The 22300-nt window shown below is 41.2% G+C and overlaps 1 protein-coding gene across 1 annotated transcript in view; it reads left to right on the top strand.

Annotated features, from left to right (window-relative positions):
- The window catches only part of LOC117505150 (glucosidase 2 subunit beta-like), a 248340-nt gene that overhangs the window by 59708 nt on the left and 166332 nt on the right, over positions 1-22300 (top strand). Inside the window, exon 8 of the mRNA XM_034164700.1 lies at positions 327-405. Within this exon, the coding sequence (XP_034020591.1) occupies positions 327-405 (79 nt within the window). The remainder of the gene's footprint in view (positions 1-326; positions 406-22300) is intronic.

The following is a 22300-nucleotide window of genomic DNA, read 5'->3' on the forward strand; positions in this document are numbered from 1 at the left end:
AATTCAGATTTTTGGATTGACATATGAGTTTAGTTAATAATGGAAAATAATACATATATGCCCCTGTCTATTGGACTAAAACCATTCGAGAAACACTTTGAAGTTCGAATACAATACTAATTTAAAATGCGATATTTGACCAATACTCAAAGACCACTAGGGGCTGTTCACAGTCTGCCAGTGGTGACCAAGAATTCAACGTGGTACATGGGTGTTTTTATTTCACAGCAATTTATTGTTCTTGTGTTTGAGAACTTGATCGAGACATCTTTATTCATTGTATTACGTGACTTCTTATCCCCATCTGTTCTTATGTAACACAACAGTATAACAGTGGATGAAGTCTGGTCGAAAGTGGCGCTTATTCAGGATGAAGAGCAGGTTCTTTCTCAGGCTGAGGGACTGGTAAGTTGTCTTAATATTGATACAGTTCATATCATGATACTGCCATTTGCTCATGTCCAGTTCATGTAGTTGGTAAGCTCATGTCTGAAAGATATTAAGGCTTCTTGAGTTCCTTGGCTCTCCAAATGTATAACTGTAGCAAACCTTTTGTAATGTGGATACATGAGTAAGCATTGGTGCTTGGGAAAACTGAGATTATGGTTCTGACGAAGTCCAAGTTATGAGTCACTCATTAAAGGACCTACAAGTGTCCAATGGTGCCCCCTGGTTGAGACTCGCACTGACTGACACATTTGCAGAGAATTCTTAATTATACTTTCCCGAGATCCTTTTGGTTGGTTCAAACAGAGGTACATAAATAAATATATAAATAAATGCTACCAATAGGTGGAATATGATGTGACATTGTGACGGTACCTGCTGTCAAAAGGTTTTCTGCTCAATGCAGCAACAAGGGCAAACCTATTACTGGAATGCCTACTCCTAAACGTTGGTTGAAAACTACCATTTCATGCAGAGGGTTACCTTCGTTCCTTTCCAGCAGTAATTTCCCCCAACGTCTGGTAAAAAATTAGTCATTTTCTACCTTTCTCATTAAATGTTTGGAGATATCTGAGGAGATAAGTTGGGATAAGTCTGTTGCAAATAATAATTTTATAGTTATAAGGGAAATACTGGCTCAAGTTGACTTTAAAATTGGTGATATACAGTCGCTCATGAGATGAAGAATCCATCTTTGTAAGCGGGTGCTCATTGGAATGCGTTCAGTACATCTTGGGCAAGCATTCAGGATTTTCCAGGATTCTGAATTTTATTTTTAGGGCAATCTAGATGAAGTATTCCTGACTTCATTCAAGCGTATGCTGCTTGCCAAAATAAGGCAGACTTTCAGGATTCTTCAGAATGTCTCATTCTCATGCTTGGACTACAACTTCATGATGAAGTCCTCCTGAATTGAATCTGCAGCACATCTGGACCAAATCACATTCGGGGATAACTGTGCTGATCACATGCTCTCTAATTATTTGACTCAGTATACGGTGATTGGGGATAATATCCCAGCAGCCCAGATTTGCTTTAGAACTGCAGATTTCACAACAGATTGGTAACAAGTGGAACTGGCCATTAAGGCGGGATGCATAAATTCACCGTTAGCATTTACTGTGGAGATTATGAGGACATCAAGGTGGGTTGGTTGAGGCCAATAAGGGAATACATGCATGATGTGTCCACCAGAACTACCACAGCACCATGTACAGTACTAGAAAGTTATTATAGAAGCCAGACATTCATTTAAGATGGGGTCGGGTTAAAGTGAAACCAGCTAACCCAAGAAACATCTCAGTTGGTAAGGTTAGGCTGACAGGCACAAGGATCTACTTGGATGAGGTAAAAATACTCACGGTGTGAGAGAAACCAGCCAGTTGCTTAGGGAGGTGGCCCAATTTAGGCTGTAGTTACAAAGAACTCGTTTCAAAAGTGTAGAGAGGAATTAATTCAAAGCATCCCCAACACAGGGTAAGCTGTTAAAGTGTAGAGAGGACAAAACCTTACTGGAGTGATGTACGGCGACAATATAGGGTTTAATTGTTGGATTCCCAATGTAAAAGGAATCTAAAGCATTTAGAGCCACAACTCCTACACAAAAACACATTTCCTTTCCCCAGAGGGAAAATGTGATTGTGATTAGATCTGGTTAGTGAAATATTAAGGGGAAAAAAGTGCCAGAAAATGTCAAAGATCTGACAGCCTTCTCCTAGGTTGAGAATTTTCTCAGTGTTGACTTTGCATTCGATCAGTTCTTGCCGCTTTTTTTGACACAAGACCTGTTGCCTTTCCAAAGGATCTAATTATAATGCTTTATCTGATGGATAAAGGGAACAATCTGGCATCAGAAGGAACACTTTTTCTTACGCAACCCATCTAGATCCATAGTTGATGGCTTGAGATGTCAGAGTCAAACTTGTAAAACCAGATGTCTGATGTCCACTTTGCTGAAAGTGCAACTTTCGTCCGGTACTTCTTTTTCATTCTTTTTTTTCTCCCGAGTTTATTGTTTTGTTCTGTTGTAGGAAATGGTCACTTCCACATTCATCTGAATTCTGAGCAGGATGTGCACAGTTTCTTGCCAGTGGTTTTCCCTCAAGCTGCATTGTGTTAAAAGAATCTTCTGAACTTGTTCAGCCTTACTGTCAGTTTTGTGGCAGATAGCAACAAATTGCTTTTCCCCTTTCCTCGTTTCATTTATAGGTGAAACTCAAATGTGGATATAGTCAGATGAAGTGCTTTTTTTCTGTGTGTATGGTTTGGGGTTAAAGCCTGTATATTTCACTGGCCGGCAAACTTTTGATGTGTAGAATGTTTTCGTCATGGCTGTTTGGAGAGTATATATGAGAAAACACCCAATCATGAAAGCTTCTGCTGCAATCAACATGAAAGACGCATGGACGGGAAAAATCTGTGCTCATTTGTTTTGCCCCCCCCCCCCCCCCCTTTTTTTTCCCTGCTGGTTCTCCTCGTGAATTCAGCTGCATCTGAAGAGGATGAATCGATATGAATATACATGAGTATGAAAATGCATGCTTGACTATAAGCACAACAAACGGTGATCAAGCTGGGCAAATTAAATCGGCTGCCATTTATGGTAGTTAACAGGCAATTTACATTAGAACTGACAAGCAGCAGCCTCATGTTGGTGCCTTAATCAAGGTCCAAGAGCAGAAACAGTTGTACCACACAAGAAGGTTAATTCTGCGCATTGGGTTGGCGCCTTAAATGAATGAAGGTTTTATAGCTGTATAATATTACTGGCCATAGCTCCTCTTCATCCCTTGTGTTTTCTACCTTACCATTCTGTTTTCTCAGCATTACTACTACCCAGCTGGCATACCCAAAAATATGTCCGCTTCCTTCCAGGCAGCCTTACCGTGCATCCGGAAAGTATTCACAGCGCTTCACTTTTTTCACATTTTGTTATGTTACAGCCTCATTTCAAAATGGATGGAATAAATTTTTTCCCTCAGAATTCTACACACAATACCCCATAATGATAATGTGTAATTGTGGCATCACATTCAAGAAGTGATTGTTGACAAAGTATTGAGCAAATGGTGTGAATACTTACGTACATGAAAATTCATGAAGGTATATCTTCTAATATACACACCAATTCTAAGGTACAACTACTAGTGTATACTAAAGTATATCTAAATATCTAAAAAAAAAGAAGGGTGGGGCCACTTAGGTGCCTGGTCTTGAGAACCATGGATGGTAGGTTAAAAAGCTTTTTTATCCCATGGGAACTCTCCCTACACACCTAAGCGGCTCAAGAATATGGACAACAAGTATATAAGTGATATTTACACAATCAGGGTAGTAAACAACATATACAAGCAATATATACTCAACAAAAATATAAACGCAACACTTTTGGTTTTGCTCCCATTTTGTATGAGATTAACTCAATGATCTAAAACTTTTTCCACATACACAATATCACCATTTCCCTCAAATACTGTGCACAAACCAGTCTAAATCTGTGATAGTGAGCACTTCTCCTTTGCTGAGATAATCCATCCCACCTCACAGGTGTGCCATATCAAGATGCTGATTAGACACCATGATTAGTGCACAGGTGTGCCTTAGACTGCCCACAATAAAAGGCCACTCTGAAGCGCTGTGAATACTTTCCAGATGCACCGTATAAATAGCAGTTGTTCATATAACACAGTAACTCTGGCTTTTAATGCAGTTTTTTTGTTGTTTAATGTGCATAGAGAGAAGAATAAAGGGAAGAGTTATTTTTTTCATCTATGCTCAGCTGTAATTTCTGAAGACCTTGATTACATCTCTCCTGTCACACTTGGGAATGGGGCCGTATATATTTCTGCGTACTTATTCAATTTGTGTCATCTTTGCACCTTTTTATTAGTTTCCCCCATTCTCTTTCCTTTCTCTTAAGAAGCTTTGGCCTTGGCAGAAAATTCAGTTTCCTCTTCAGCAGCCCAGATAATTCGAGAGCAGAGAGGATTTTCGGGAGAACAATTTGATGATCAAAGGAGGCGCTCCACTCAGGAGAGAAAGGGATATTCTGAAGTGGTGCTCGCTCGGTATTCCATTATTATGTTACAGTCCTCCATTCCTGTAGGAACTGCTGCTAACGCGGATTCAAGCTTAGTCACATTTAACAGGCAATCGCAGGTGTTCAGAATATTTATCGTCATCCAAACACGGGCACATTCTTGCAGATACGTCTGTCGTCTCGGTGTACCAAACCCAGTGTAGATAAGGTCTTCAACATTTGTCGTATTTTCCTCAGAATAAGGTAGACTGCACAGTAAGCTCAAATAAAGTTTGTCCATGGAACAAGCTTATTTGAATGCTCCAATGAAACCACTCCAACAACCCATTATTAATACGTCACTGGCTCACGGACCATCCTTTCTTTTGGCCTTAACCCTAGGACAATACATTCTCAGAAGCACTGATGTGTGTCTGTGCACGGACTGTAACTGTGTGCTGGCGAACAGAGCTGGAGGAAATTGTTTCCCCCACCAAAAGCAATAGGTGTTTGTGCAGAGGTGAATTTCACTTATCTACTACCCATCTGTCTGTCTTCAAAGCTTCCAGCTCTTTCTACCAGGAGTCGAATGCAAAATGTCTTTTCCTTCCCTTTTCAACAGATTTAAAGAAATTCCCCAGTTTAAAAAGAAGTCAGGGCTTAGTGTTACTTTGCTTTTTTTTAATGGTGAGAGGAAAAGAGCAAAGTTGGTGAAATTTCAGTTGTTAGCTGTGTGAATGGAATATTTAGCTGCCAAATTTGTGAATCTCCCCAAACAGCTGGAAAGAATTCCTGTTTATAGCCAGTATAATATCCGGTTTAATAACAGTGGTTATAGCCATGGGGTTCCTCCACAGAAGAGCTGACATACAAAGACAGAAATGAACAAGAAGTTAGGCAGTGTAGTCAGGAGTTAGTGGAAGAAAATCTTACAAATCTCATTATGAATGCTTTGTAAGAATCCAATAATAATAATAATATCACTAAAAATAAACTGCTTTTATTGCTTAATGGCAAATTTTCTGGGCTCAGCTGGTGTTATAAAGGAAATTTGAACATCTACACTAATGGCACATCAGAAGCCAGCCAATGTGGGATGCACAAACGGGTGTATTTTGAATATTGTCCAGATAAAGAAGGGAGGTTGCACCATGAAGGATATCCACTGTACATTCTAGCAAATCAAATATTCATATCACAAAATGGATTTCCATAGTGTCAACATGTTCCCGAGATTGCAAAGAAGAGGTGGAGCTGAAGGTGGCAGGTGCCTTGCCACTGGTGACACTTATTCACTGGATGGAATATTTTGCCACCTGCTTGCCGCACTGCTTCAGTGAACTTTAGGATAATGGATCGGGCACAGATCTGCATTTGTGTTTGGTAGAAATTTAATGCCATCAGCTTGCAGCAGGGTTCCGGGGATGTTGTAGTCGGCCTAGTTAAGTTGCGCGAGCTTGCTGATGACACTGTCGGGTTCCTGATGATTTCTTTCGACGTTGACATTTTGAACCGTCCAAAATTTTGTTCCCGATGATTGCAACACTCCAGATGGTGGGCGACACGCTGCAGGATGGCCAGTGTATACTTGCAGGCAGATTGGGGCGGAGTTTGTGATTATCACGTAAGTTTGCCAGTTTGCAATTTTTTTTTATCCTGGAGGCGGAGCGACTGCCTCACAGAGTTATGGGTGTGAAGCTGAAAATCAAAGGAGTGATGATGCCATTATCTCATATGATCTGCAACTGGGGTTTGAAATGGAGGCAAAGTGAGGTATCAGGAGTGAGGCAGATGAGATGGTTGTCGAGTGTACCCAAGGAAGAAAGAGTGGTGACAGAAGTGGACTTCAATGGGCAAGTTGAGGAGGTAATGAGTAAATCGTAGGTCTGATGTCACAGCATCAAAGGGGGAGGGAGGGCATTTTCAGATGACTTTGGAGATGAAGAAGAGGTAGAGTGTGATAGTTAAACCAAGGATCAGATGGTGGAAGATTAAGTAGGAAGACTGTTGTGTTATTTCAGGAAGGAAGTGAGACAGGCACTGGATGGTGGGGAAGAGCTGCTAGATGATTGGACAACTTCTGCAGAACTGGTGATGGAGTCAGCTAGGAAGGCTACCTGGTGTCACATCAGAGCAGAGAATGGAAAAGACTGGTGGTAGAATGAGGACGTACAGGAAATATAAGGAGTGGTTAAAAATAATTGCAAAAAAAAACCCCAAAAAAGATAAAGAAACCAGGCAAGAGTATAAGGAGATGTTGCGTAAGGTGAAGTGAGAGGTGGCACAGGGTAGGGAAAAGGGGTGTGGCAAGCTGCTCATGAATTTGAGTACTAAAGAAAAAGAAGAGAACTTGTACCAAATGGCCAGTCGGAGGGACTGAGCTGGAAAGCATGTGCAGCAGGTTTGGGTGATAAAGGATGCAGGTGAAAAAGCAAGTTAAAAGTAATGTGTTGAGACGATGGAGGCAGTACTTTGAGGAGCCCATGAACAAAGAAAATGAAAAATAACACGTTGTGATGATTTACTTGTGTTACACTGAAGGGTCCCAAAAGGCATAATTTTAGAAATTCTTATACACAGTAGCTTGATTTTTTTTTTTTTTATTTAGTGTCATTTTATCATTCTAATGTGTAATAGCTCAACGTTATAACTTAGAATTTCATGTGTTTGAGGTGTATTGTTAGATATCTCCAAAGTCACACTATTCTATCAGTGTTTTCATAGATATTTGATGAGAATTTTATTGTAATTTGGATGAATAAAGTGTTAGGTCCATGTGATTGTGCTGACTAACAAAGCACAAAAGAAGACGTAAACCCTGGTTTTGGTGCTTATGTCCCGATTTTGTAGCGTGAAGTGGTTGAGTCTACGGTTCCCCTAGATGGGACGTCAGTTACGTCCCCAGCCTGATACCCATTCACGGCTGGGTGGATCTAGACAATGTGATAGTCTTGTCCAAGGGCACAGATGTAGGTAGCATGGGCAGGTTTCAAACCTAGGCCTACATTTTGGGCAGGCCAGCTCCTTATCCACTGAGCTGCCTGTACATTCAAGATCTTCATTATTTCAAAACTTTTTCTAACTATTTATCTGGTTTTATTTCTTGATACTGTAACGATGTTTGAATAATTACTCAAAAAACTGAATATTTTTAAAACCTGTTCTTATAGAATATATGATCACAGTTTATTCTCAAAAATGATGCGTGTCCGTTGACCCTCCATCATTAGAACGTGGCGTCATTGACGGTTGGTTCCTCTGACACTGTAACATCCATTCATAGACGGAAACAGCCTTGAGGTGACCTTTCCACCTAGTCGCTACTAACCAAGGTCAGCTGCGCGGCCCAGCTCTTCATACCATCTGTTTCAGCCAACTGACATTTGGCCTGAGCCACTGCTGAAGTCTCACCATGGCTGAGTCATGGCGCATTTGCATTCTGTTTTTGTTGGTTTATGTCAAGAGGTCAGATTGCACCCCTGTTTTTAAAATCCCATGTGCAGTAATTAAGACTGTGATTGACTGAATGTTGAAAGTATTGGAGATTATGGCACACATTGAAAAATTTGTTGGGATTAATAGTATAGTTGGGTATAATAGTTTAGTCATTTAATAAAATACTGTGTATAAGCTTCCTTAAGTATATCGACAGTCCAGACATCACTGACTTTCTGCATATTTAATCAAACCAAAATACTCCACTGAACTGCTAATAATGCACATGAAAGCAACAAGAAAAGCAAGGATTGTTATGTTTCGGACGCGGTCGGAGCACCAGCCCAGCGTTTGAAAGGACCCAGCATAAAATAAGCAGAGCACGGTTCAAAAGATAACAGAATTTAATAAACATAACAGTGAGTGCAGTGCTAAACAACTAAAAAGTCCGCGGTCTGGTGAGGTGGAAACATGGCGCGCTCTCAACAGCGCAAACGGTCCGGAGCCACAGCAGTTCGGACCCAGGGACCCCGCCGACACCCCCCAGGTGGTCGCGACAAACCAAGTCTGTGAAGAAAGAAAACATGAGGTGAGTCCAACTCCACACAGAGAGACACAACTCAAAGGTGCACGCAATCAGCAAACACTTCCTGGCTTAAATCTATACATCAGCTTCTTACCCTGCAGGCACGGAACAACTCAGTTCAAATCTCCACTGCAGCAGAAGCTGATTAGACAATTAGCATAACGTGACAGCTCACTAACACAAGGTGTGAGGGACACCAAATCCACTGTCATTACTTCATAAAAGTCACCAAAAACCGAATTACCTCAGGAAGTGTGCTGAAGAGCGTGAGACCTCACCCAATCCTCCTTCACAGACTGTGGCGTCAAACCTGGAGCGGTCTCTGCGTCCGTGATGGTGAGATTGTTCTCCTGACGTCGATCTCACACGTCTGCTCACAAGGTCGAGTCTCTGGCAATCACACACTGTGCATTCAAGGTTTAAATGCAGCAATCTCTGATCAAGACAAAATACACCACAGCTGTGAGTCCTGATGACCGCACATGAAAACAAGCCTCAGGTGTTCAGGGTGAGGTCCTAATGCTCAGCCACTCAGTCCTGAATGCATACCACCTGGTGGGAGAAACAGAAAACAAAAACCAAGCCAGCCAAACACCCCAGCCCACAACAAGAATCTTTCATTGATGTTGCTTTGTCAGGCTCCAGAAGGGGGCAGCAAGTCTCTAAGTTGATTGTGAGGTAATGGGGGGGGTGAAAAATGGAAAGTCACATTCACAGGTCATTTAATCTCTGCTTTATTTCTTGGGTTGGGTCTCTCATGCTATTTCCCTTCCTTGTCATTCAAGAAGAGATCCTTCCTGTTCAAAAATAAACAATTCACACATGCTTGAATTTCCTGTTCACCTAAAACCACCTTTGAGGATTTAACTTGTTTTGGAGAGTTTATTGGATTTGGATGGTCGTGTAGCAGTGTATTTTTAAATAATATATTTACTGCATGAGTCTGTGAAATGTCTCTTAGGAATAATCTATACTCTTGCATCATTGAAGGCAACCTAGAAATCTAGTATGTGCAGACATTTTTTACTTTGAGCCTACGAATGTGGATCAAATCAAATCAATTTTATTTATATAGCACCAAATCACAACAAACAGTTGCCCCAAGGCGCTTTATATTGTAAGGCAAAAGCCATACAATAATTACAGAAAAACCCCAATGGTCAAAACGACCCCCTATGAGCAAGCACTTGGCGACAGTGGGAAGGAATAACTCCCTTTTAACAGGAAGAAACCTCCAGCAGAATCAGGCTCAGGGAGGGGCAGTCTTCTGCTGGGACTGGTTGGGGCTGAGGGGAGAGAATCAGGAAAAAGACATGCTGTGGACGACAGCAGAGATCAATCACTAATGATTAAATGCAAAGTGGTGCATACAGAGCAAAAAGAGGTGAATAAAAAGAAACACCATCATGGGAAACCCCCCCAGCAGTCTAAGTCTATAACAGCATAACTAAGGGATGGTTCAGGGTCACCTGATCCAGCCCTAACCATAAGCTTTTTCAAAAAGGAAAGTTTTAAGCTTAATCTTAAAAGTAGAGAGGGTGTCTGTCTCCCTAATCCGAATTGGGAGCTGGTTCCACAGGAGAGGAGCCTGAAAGCTGAAGGCTCTGCCTCCCTTTCTACTCTTAAAAACCCTAGGAACTACAAGTAAGCCTGCAGCCTGAGAGCGAAGCGCTCTATTGGGGTGATATGATACTAAGCGGTCTCTAAGATAAGATGGGACCTGATTATTCAAAACCTTATAAGTAAGAAGAAGAATTTTAAATTCTATTCTGAAATTAACAGGGAGCCAATGAAGAGAGGCCACTATGGGTGAAATATGCTCTCTCCTTCTAGTCCCTGTCAGTACTCTAGCTGCAGCATTTTGAATTAACTGAAGGCTTTTCAGGGAACTTTTAGGACAACCTGATAATAATGAATTACAGTAGTCCAGCCTAGAAGAAATAAATGAATATATTAACGTAAATGCATGAATTAGTTTTTCAGCATCACTCTGAGACAAGACCTTTCTAATTTTAGAGATATTGTGCAAATGCAAAAAAGCAGTCCTACATATTTGCTTAATATGCGCATTGAAGGACATATCCTGATCAAAGATGACTCCAAGATTTCTCACAGTATTACTGGAGGTCAGGGTAATGCCATCCAGAGTAAGGATCTGGTTAGACACCATGTTTCTAAGATTTGTGGGGCCAAGTACAATAACTTCAGTTTTATCTGAATTTAAAAGCAGGAAATTAGAGGTCATCCATGTCTTTATGTCTGAAAGACATTCCTGCAGTTTAACTAATTGGTGTGTCCTCTGGCTTCATGGATAGATAAAGCTGGGTGTCATCTGCGTAACAATGAAAATTTAAGCAATGCTTTCTAATAACACTGCCTAAGGGAAGCATGTATAAAGTGAATAAATTGGTCCCAGCACAGAACCTTGTGGAACTCCATAATTAACTTTAGTCTGTGAAGAAGACGCCCCATTTACATGAACAAATTGTAATCTATTAGATAAATATGATTCAAACCACTGCAGCAGTGCCTTTAATACCTATGGCATGCTCTAATCTCTGTAATAAAATTTTATGGTCAGCAGTATCAAAAGCTGCACTGAGGTCTAACAGGACAAGCACAGAGATGAGTCCACTGTCTGAGGTCATAAGGTGGTGGATGGTACTTTTAATTTCTTTTGACAGTAATAAAGAAAACTACACCTTTATGTTCTGCACTTTCTGGTAGTACCCCTAGTCTGGTCTGTTGTACAGGGGATTGCCATGCGCACACAGTACCTGAGAACTGTGTACTAGCAGGATCAAGGCAGCACAACTTGGCACTATATAAATATACCAATTTGTGTACTCCAAGGTTAGTTTTGTATTTAAAAGCCTGCTGGGAATATTAGGCTGGTTCAGGTGACAGGAAAAGGGTAGGTTGTCTGGGGTTCATTGCTCAGTAACATTCATCACCTCGCCTGCTTTCAACTTACATATATAATGTGAAGTGACAGGTTGAAACCAGAGTTGGAGTGATGTGTAATTTGTAGCATTGTGGTGGAGAAAACAGACCACCAAAAAATGGCGTAATATTGTTCTCTATGGTGACAACGGGAGAAGGTGAAGAACAAATGTTTTAGGTGGCACCTGTGAAAGGCTACACACCTCAAATTTTCTTTGCACTCTTCTCTTGTCGCTTGACTTTAGAGATTGGATGCATTTGAGGTCACTTGGGTAGCGCAAGTAATGTGAGTGCTGGTAGGATGTGGGTAGTAGAGGCACAGTGAAGGGCGCATCACACATTTTGCTGTTTCAACAAGTCCTAGCTACCGGTTTTTGTGTGCATCGAGCTGGTGCTAAGTGTCTTTTATCGACTCACTGAATGCAGACTTTTGTTAATTCTTGTCAAGATAAAATGTGAATAGTCACTGTAGTGACTAATAAAAGCATTGACTTTTGGATTGCTAAAATTCCATCTTACATGCTATACTGCCCTTAAAGCAATCTCAAGGCAATCTATATCATAATAGCCAAGTGCCCTCTGTGTGTGCGCGTGTATGGCTTTGATCACACCGAAACTGGGGAGAGCTGGCATTTGTTGTTGTTGTTTGGTTTGCATCAGGGATGAACGTTGTGAAAACAGAAAGTTGATAGGACAAATATTTTTGAAGAAATTAGGAATTTAGTTAACCAGTTAACAATGGATATTGTGCGACAATGCACCATGGGAGTTTCTGGTTTTAAATGTTGTTATTGGGGTTCATGTTAGTTTAACACTTTTGTTAGTGTTATTGATTTATTGTGTTTTGTAGTTCAGTTGGTTTAGTCAGTTTAGTTAAATCTCATGTTGCCATCACTATGAGTCTTCCTCCACCGTCTCTGTTTCTTCATGTCTAAAATTAGAAGCACCTGCTTGTGGCAGAATGCAGAAAAGACAAAAAGCTCTCTGTGCATCTGTCCATGTGTGCGTGCATGCAAGCGGGTAACTTCGATCTCAGAGAAACTGTGGGCAACTTCATTGGCGGAGGCAATAAATGCCAATTATAAAAAGTACACTACAACAATGCACAAAAATCCAAAAATAACACAGCAGATAATACAGAACAAAGGTGCAATTTATTCTCCAGTGTGGCTTGTACTCTGGAAAATATGGTGTGTTGTTTTTATGCCTGAAACTGTGTAAAACAGGGTTGAACAAGCAGTACCTGTCTCTAGTCATACTTGTTTTGTCTTGTGTCCTACGCCAATAGAGTGAGACTGTGGAACTTGTTTATAGGACCCTAGCTTTGGCCTGGTTATATTTGTCCAACAACAGGCTTCCTCTTGGGGCATATAAAAAGAGCATGTTGGCTCCAGGAAGGTGTCCTGAGGGGGCCTTTTTCTTTTTGTTGTTTGTCTTTTGTCTGTTTTTGTTGTCTTTTTGAAATGTATCCTGTGATGTATGTTTTTGTTATGTCACAAATGTTTGGGTAATTCAAAAAAAGACCACAAAGAGACCACAGTTTTCCTTGTCATTCCTGAATCCTTTTGTTTGATCAACAAAAATGTACATTTGCGTAGCTTTGTGTCTGGCATATATACATATATATATATATATATATATATATATATTCAGTATTAAAAAAACAAATTATTAAACATTGTGATTCAACTTTGCTGCTTTAAAACTTGAAGTTCGAATAGATCGAACTTCATTGATCCCTTGAGAAGACGCCCCGGGGAAATTGAGGTTCTAGCAGCATTCTATATCAGCACACAGGGTAAGAAGCACACAAAGTATAAAAATGAAATAAAAACAAAACAAAACACAAAAATCAAAAAGAGTTTGCAAATATAAATACCAAACAACATACTGATCAATACTGGTTTACTAGCTACCACTGACCAAAGGAATATTCTTTATAGGTGATAGTTTCTGGGCTCCATTTTTCTGTTGAATGATTCACACATTCTGAGATGCTTTGGTTTAAAGATGAACACAGTGTTCTATATTTTAAAATAAATGCCAAATTACATGGAATATCTTCTGACTGGCTACTTCAAGAACCTCCTTGACAAACCTTATATCCTTTGTGGGAAGTAATTGATGTGCCTTGTGTTTCCATGGTGACCCTACTGCAGAGTACATGGAACAATAATGAAAGCTCTCAAAGGCCACAGTGGCACCAGAACAGCGCTCATCCTCAGCGTCTGGGGTGCCGCAGAGCTCGAAGGAGTTACACAACCTGACATTCACTGTAAGAAGGTTTCTTTCCTTTAAGCTCAGGGCTTTTGAGACAAGCAAAGATTGGGCTTGCTGGCAAAGGGATGACACGCGAAATGACAAAACTCCTGTGTCTGTCTGTCAGGCTCGGTCTTTATCAGGCTGACACTTGCTGGCTCAGGCTCATCCAGGCTCGGATAAGAGTCAGACACAGATGGCTTTCTTCTTTTTTTTCCCCTTTGCAATGCCTGCTCATTGCAAGAGTCAGACTTGTTTTTACAGCCTGTTAAAAAAAATATAATTACTTCTGCAACAGCGCGAGACCAAAGTGTCTCGCGCACTGCGACAAATTTGGTGTTTTCTGCCCTCATTGTATGTTACATCTCTGTGCTGCCTCGAAGTATTGATAATTAAGGCTTGACGAGGCTGTTATTTTCAGCACAGACGTTTCTTGTCCTTTAGATGAGTCAGAAAAAAAACAAGAATGCCTTTTGCCATTTCGAGCTGATGAGCCAAAGCCAGCATGGAGGAGGAGAGAGGGGAGGTGTAGGTGTTAAATTGATTGGCGAGAGAAAAAAGCATCTGCTTTGCAATAGCTCAACAGTTGCCGCTGAAGCACGCCTGCTATTGTTTCCAAACAAGAATAAGCACTTCTGTGTTCTGAGGCGCGTCGCCTTCAGAACAAACGTGTGAGAGGGAAAAATTGTTGCATAAGAGGCATTTAGAGTCGTCTGTTTTGTGGTTAAGACCTTAATCTGCTTTCTTTCTTTTTTAAACAGAGCTACGTCAACTTAAATTCTCTGTTCTGTAGGTAGTTCCGAGGTTCTACGTGGGCACGGAACAAAAGACGGGGGATAGAGGGCTCGAGTCGAATTCGATCCAAGCGGGAGGAATGGCATTGAAGCCAGAGGGTCCCAGGTGTAGGCATGACTCAAGTAGCTCGCCAATATAGGCATTGTGATTGGGTGTGGGCGGGAGTGAGGGACTTGCATCCTGTGTGATAGGCTGGCTGTTGGCAGCGAAGACCAGCGCGCCCGACCTCTTTGACTTTGACCAAAGTAATGTGGTTTACAGTTGAGAAATGGCCCTGGTTTGATTATGCAGCATTCCCGCGTCTCTTTCTTGCAAGTCAAGAGTGAGAATAAAGCAGATTTGTGTTGACTGCAGTGGGCGGGACATTGTATTTTATACTTATTTATTTTGTAACCTACTCAGCTTGTGTGATTAGGTTTGCTACACAACCTGGCGTGTTTCTTCACAGATAACCTTTACTGCAGTGATTTCACAAACAATACTTTTGAATGCTGCTAGCGCATTTGCCCGTGAGGATCCGCGGGCTCTGGATTAGGTAGTGTTTATAAAATAGGGAGCTGACATTTTTCAAGGGTGGTAATAAAATCTGCAAAGATTTTATAATGATTTTAACTGAAAGTACAGGAAATTAAAATGAGAAAGTTTTGTAAATAGTTCTCTTTATTATTTGGCACATTTAGTTGATGTCATGTTTTACAACTGGCAAGGTTGAGGTATTTCCTTTGTTCAGAGCTTGTCTGGTTACCAGGGACTGATTAATGGTGATATCAGCATCCATTGGTCACTGTTTTTTTTAACCTAATATCCTTAATTTCTCCAAAAATATTTGTCCTGTCAACTTTCTGTTTTCTTGGTGTTTATCCTCGACTCTAAATACCTAAGCATACCCAGTGGCAAATGTCAGCTCTCCCCAGTTTCTCCGTCATCGAAGGTACATACACGCACATACGCAAGCATGCATACACATACACAGACAACACTTCGCTATTAATATACAGATGTACACTCATTTTCCAAGACTAACTGCAGAATTGTTGGTGGCCTTTTATTGCAACCAATCACATGCACAAATGTGCAATAATCATTCTGTTTAATCAGCATTTTGATGTGCCAGAACTTCCAGGTGGTTGCATGATTTTGGCAAAAGTGAAGTGTTCACTCGCACAGATCTTTTACTTCAACTCATGAAAAATCAGAGTGAAAACGCAAGTGTTGTATTTATATTAAATTAAATTAATTAAAGGCACTGCGCTGCGGTGGTTTGAATCATATTTGTCTAATAGATTACAATTTGTTCATGTAAATGGGGAATCTTCTTCACAGACTAAAGTTAATTATGGAGTTCCACAAGGTTCTGTGCTAGGACCAATTTTATTCACTTTATACATGCTTCCCTTAGGTAGTATTATTAGACGGTATTGCTTAAATTTTCATTGTTACGCAGATGATACCCAGCTTTATCTATCCATGAAGACAGAGGACACACACCAATTAGCTAAACTGCAGGATTGTCTTACAGACATAAAGACATGGATGACCTCTAATTTCCTGCTTTTTAAACTCAGATAAAACTGAAGTTATTGTACTTGGCCCCACAAATCTTAGAAACATGGTGTCTAACCAGATCCTTACTCTGGATGGCATTACCCTGACCTCTAGTAATACTGTGAGAAATCTTGGAGTCATTTTGATCAGGATATGTCATTCAAAGCGCATATTAAACAAATATGTAGGACTGCTTTTTTGCATTTACGCAATATCTCTAAAATCAGAAAGGTCTTGTCTCAGAGTGATGCTGAAAAACTAATTCATGCATTTATTTCCTCTAGGCTGGACTATTGTAATTCATTATTATCAGGTTGTCCTAAAAGTTCCCTAAAAAGCCTTCAGTTAATTCAAAATGCTGCAGCTAGAGTACTGACGGGGACTAGAAGGAGAGAGCATATCTCACCCATATTGGCCTCTCTTCATTGGCTTCCTGTTAATTCTAGAATAGAATTTAAAATTCTTCTTCTTACTTATAAGGTTTTGAATAATCAGGTCCCATCTTATCTTAGGGACCTCGTAGTACCATATCACCCCAATAGAGCGCTTCACTCTCAGAGTGCAGGCTTACTTGTAGTTCCTAGGGTTTGTAAGAGTAGAATGGGAGGCAGAGCCTTCAGCTTTCAGGCTCCTCTCCTGTGGAACCAGCTCCCAATTCAGATCAGGGAGACAGACACCCTCTCTACTTTTAAGATTAGGCTTAATACTTTCCTTTTTGCTAAAGCTTATAGTTAGGGCTGGATCAGGTGACCCTGAACCATCCCTTAGTTATGCTGCTATAGACGTAGACTGCTGGGGGGTTCCCATGATGCACTGTTTCTTTCTCTTTTTGCTCTGTATGCACCACTCTGCATTTAATCATTAGTGATCGATCTCTGCTCCCCTCCACAGCATGTCTTTTTCCTGGTTCTCTCCCTCAGCCCCAACCAGTCCCAGCAGAGGACTGCCCCTCCCTGAGCCTGGTTCTGCTGAAGGTTTCTTCCTGTTAAAAGGGAGTTTTTCCTTCCCACTGTAGCCAAGTGCTTGCTCACAGGGGGTCATTTTGACCGTTGGGGTTTTACATAATTATTGTATGGCCTTGCCTTACAATATAAAGCGCCTTGGGGCAACTGTTTGTTGTGATTTGGCGCTATATAAAAAAAAAATTGATTGATTGATTGATATTTTTGTTAAGTTTGGATGTCCAACATTAGCTATGGGATGCCGACAGATGGGAACTTGAAATGAAAAGTAACAGCAATAAGACATAAGCAACTTCAAGTACATAATAACACTGTTGCTAGTTGCTGTATTGGGGTAGCAGAGAAGGAATTATTATATTTTCCGGAGTATAAGTCGCTTTTGTTTTTCACAAGTTTCGGAGGCTATATGCAACTTATACTCGACCGCGACTTATATACTGAAATATCACACATTCATTGCTAATAAGAATAATTTTAATACTGTTTGGACCATGTTGATGCCACAGTGGTACACTTATTATCTGCTAACATCTGGAAAATTTGACTTGAGATTTAAATTTAAATGCTATTTTGCAGCAAACTGGCAATATCAGACCAAACCAGTTTTTAACACAAAATGTTTATTTCCAAAATGTGTTTGCATTGTTTTGTTATTACTTGCAGTCTTCCGTTTTCACATCCATCTGGACCAAGTTAAGGAAAAGCCAAGAAGATGTGATTGAGATAATGATGTAAAAAGCTTTTCATCACCGTTCTTTTGCACTTTGCTTATCAAATTGTGTGTATCTGAAAGCTTGCCTGAGTAAATTATAGACTAGAGTGTGCTTTTCTCTGTTATACATGATTAAATGTTCCAAACGAGAACACAGTTTTGGCATATTGACAAGCACCCATTTACCACCCTTAGCTCCATGTTTTTTTTTCCTCTGCCGCCTTATAAGAGCTAATTCTTGTACTGAAACGGTACAAAATTTCCACGCATGCAGTATGTAAAATGCCATTATTGATCACCTGATTGCATATAATCCTGTCTGCTTCTCTTTCCTCTCGCACTACCTTCACTCCCTCTACAAAGTGACATTTATTAATTAAATATGGTGTACTGGCACAGAATGCATTTCCCTTTTCACTATCTCCAGACACCAATAATTACGTTGGCATTTAGCTCCGTGATAAGCCAACCCTATGGCCTTTATGAAATGTTCCCTGGGCCCAGATACTGAGTAAAATATAGACTGATGCAGTGCCATGCATTGGTCTACCTGCCTGACTTTTTGCTTTTATCTACAGAAAAGTGGTATTATTTATTAGCACAGTTGAAAGGAAAAAAGGAAGAGGAAAAAAACATCTAACGGTGGAGTTTTATGTCAACACAGACTTAAGTTGGACTTTGCTAGAGATATGCATAATGTGATTCTGCAGCTTGGTGGGCTGTTAAAGCGAAGCTTGAGCTGATAATGACTCCAGCAGGTAAATTCCCACAGCACACAAAGGCAGCACTACAGTCACATTAGGCATGAAAAATACTTTTGGGTAGCCTAAAGTTTGAGGTTCCTGTTAATGGTGGTTTTAACAGCTGATATACTAAAAACAATGTATTCACACATTGCCTTTTTCCCCCCCTCAAAAATATCTTTAATGTTACTGAAAAGAAAGTTGTGACGGGCATAAGAATAGAAAATATTTAAATGTTGTCTTTTCATGTTGTTGATTAGATAAAATGCGACTGACCCATCGAATTTGCCAGGCATTATGTCAAAAGTAAAGCTACTTTTGCAAAAATGTAAAAAATTCACTGTACTTTGTTGATTGTGTATCCAGAACTGCTGTAGTTTAAACAAAATCTAGTGGAAAGTAATCATGGTTGTGTTACATTATCTACAAGGATGAATATTGCACCGCAGTCTCATTTGAACCCTGCTGTTGTGTGTTGGGGGGGTGTGGCTGGACATTTTGGTGTTCTTTTCTTTTCTTTGCTCTCCAGGTGGTATGAAAACTGATTTGTCTGTGGAGAAGGTGCTGGCTGAAGAGTCCTTCACCCTCATCAGCGTTATGTGCAGCACCTGTGGATGGTGCTCAAGTGCAACCTTAAAGACTTTCAGCTGAAGCAGATAATGAGATGGCGTTCTGCATTTAAGCCATGTGTGATTCAAGCAGAATTGCCGGGAACTCGACCTTGTGATGTTCGTTTGTGAGACGCTGAGGACCGCGCCTGGGTTTGACACATCGTGCCTGTGAAGGAAGAAGGGTGAGGGACACATGCTGTCAGCACACATCTGAGGTGATTAATTGTTTGACTAATTGTTGATAGTAACTTGGTATTTTGTTACGCAGTAGATTTGAATTGTGATGAGAATTGTGCAGCTCGCTTCTCACTGCCGTGGCGTGCGGAGTGGTAATCCTCCACCTGTTGTGAGAAGCTGCTCATTTACATAAAGCTTAAATACAGACCTAAATGTATGGCTGATAGTGTGTGCCTTTTGAAGGATATTGGTTGTAGCTGTTGACTTACCTCACCTTTTCTATCCTTCGCAGAGAGTCGGTTTGTCGTGTCCACCTGGGGGGTGTTTGGCGGTAAAGTGAGTCCAGAAGCGCCGGGCTTCGATCCTTTTAGGCGCTGGAGAGCGTGCCAGCCTTCACTCCACCAGACTGATGCATCTTTTGTTCATACACTTTGTTATGCACCAGAGGGTGGAAAAAATAAATTGTTTTGTTATTGGAACCGCTTTCTGGTTATTTTAGCGCTGGGTTCCGTCAGACGCAGGTCCGCTCCTCAACCCGCGTCGACACATAACACCTGCGTTATATCGTGGGATTTGACCACTTACGGGGACCTGCGCTCCGTTGCACAATGTATACATAGCAAGTAGCATGGCAAGTTCACACAGATAAATTGTGTACTGTTTTGCTTTTGGCTGCAGTCATCAAAGCAGTCGCGAAAAGTATTGTTTTTTCAGTTCCCAGTGGAGAAGAAAAGACGAAGCGAGTGGGAGACGTTGTGTCTGTAAGAGTTAGCCTACACAGCTAACCGCCTCAACACATTTGTGCTCCGGGTCATAAACATCGTCACTTTTCCTTTGCATTTTCACTTTGTTTGCATGTAATTTGCCCAAAAACCCATTGAAAATGCCGTGGTTGGTCCCCCAGAAGTAGAGAAATTTCGTCATATACGTCATATTTTACCCCTTTAACGCCCGCCCTCAAACGAGACTGCGGTGCCCAGTTGCTTGATGCTTCTGTCACAATTAATGTAAACATGCATTTAGTTTAAAAAGTCTCCCCTTCAACAGAAATGTTGGCATTGGCATTCATGTGTCCAGGTCCTTGAACTTTGACATCAAGGGGTGACCTTAAGGTGTCATGGGATTGCTGAACAGAGGTGTTTGGCAATGCCCGATATGTTTGCGGGAAAACGATGGTCCAAGTCTTTAGGTTCTGTGCCCTCATACCCTCCTGACTACCAGGACATACATATATATATATATATATATATATATATATATATATATATATATATATATACAAAAATATAAACGCAACACTTTTGGTTTTGCTCCCATTTTGTATGAGATGAACTCAAAGATCTAAAACTTTTTCCACATACACAATATCACCATTTCCCTCAAATATTGTTCACAAACCAGCTAAATCTGTGATAGTGAGCACTTCTCCTTTGCTGAGATAATCCATCCCACCTCACAGGTGTGCCATGTCAAGATGCTGATTAGACACCATGATTAGTGCACAGGTGTGCCTTAGACTGTCCACAATAAAAGGCCACTCTGAAAGGTGCAGTTTTGTTTTATTGGGGGGGATACCAGTCAGTATCTGATGTGACCACCATTTGCCTCATGCAGTGCAACACAACTCCTGAGCATAGAGTTGATCAGGTTGTCAATTGTGGCCTGTGGAATGTTGGTCCACTCCTCTTCAATGGCTGTGCGAAGTTGCTGGATATTGGCAGGAACTGGTACACGCTGTCGTATATGCCGGTCCAGAGCATCCCAAACATGCTCAATGGGTGACATGTCCGGTGAGTATGCCGGCCATGCAAGAACTGGGACATTTTCAGCTTCCAAGAATTGTGTACAGATCCTTGCAACATGGGGCCGTGCATTATCCTGCTGCAACATGAGGTGATGTTCTTGGATGTATGGCACAACAATGGGCCTCAGGATCTCGTCACGGTATCTCTGTGCATTCAAAATGCCATCAATAAAATGCACCTGTGCTCTTCGTCCATAACAGACGCCTGCCCATACCATAATCCCACTGCCACCATGGGCCACTCAATCCACAACATTGACATCAGAAAACCGCTCACCCACACGACACCACACACGCTGTCTGCCATCTGCCCTGAACAGTGTGAACCGGGATTCATCCGTGAAGAGAACACCTCTCCAACGTGCCAAACGCCAGCGAATGTGAGCATTTGCCCACTCGAGTCGGTTACGACAACGAACTGGAGTCAGGTCGAGACCCCGATGAGGACGACGAGCATGCAGATGAACTTCCCTGAGACGGTTTCTGACAGTTTGTGCAGAAATTCTTTGGTTATGCAAACCGATTGTTTCAGCAGCTGTCCGAGTGGCTGGTCTCAGACGATCTTGGAGGTGAACATGCTGGATATGGAGGTCCTGGGCTGGTGTAGTTACACGTGGTCTGCGGTTGTGAGGCTGGTTGGATGTACTGCCAAATTCTCTGAAACACCTTTGGAGACGGCTTATGGTAGAGAAATGAACATTCAATACACGAGCAACAGCTCTGGTTGACATTCCTGCTGTCAGCATGCCAATTGCACGCTCCCTCAAATCTTGCGACATCTGTGGCATTGTGCTGTGTGATAAAACTGCACCTTTCAGAGTGGCCTTTTATTGTGGACAGTCTAAGGCACACCTGTGCACTAATCATGGTGTCTAATCAGCATCTTGATATGGCACACCTATGAGGTGGGATGGATTATCTCAGCAAAGGAGAAGTGCTCACTATCACAGATTTAGACTGGTTTGTGTTTAATATTTGAGGGAAATGGTGATATTGTGTATGTGGAAAAAGTTTTAGATCTTTGAGTTCATCTCATACAAAATGAGAGCAACACCAAAAGTGTTGCGTTTATATTTTTGTTGAGTGTACATATGTCCTGGTCATCAGGAGGATATCTTACTTGCGATTGTGAGACTTGGATGTGAACCATTGGCCTGAAGTAATGACTAGATGTCTTTGGTGTGACATCGCTGCAGAGTTTCTTTTGGCTGGACTGACTGTGTCAAATGAATGGTTCCTTACGTAAGCTCAAACGAGGATTAC

Source organism: Thalassophryne amazonica, chromosome 23 (assembly GCF_902500255.1).
Source record: "Thalassophryne amazonica chromosome 23, fThaAma1.1, whole genome shotgun sequence".
Classification (NCBI taxonomy): domain Eukaryota; kingdom Metazoa; phylum Chordata; class Actinopteri; order Batrachoidiformes; family Batrachoididae; genus Thalassophryne; species Thalassophryne amazonica.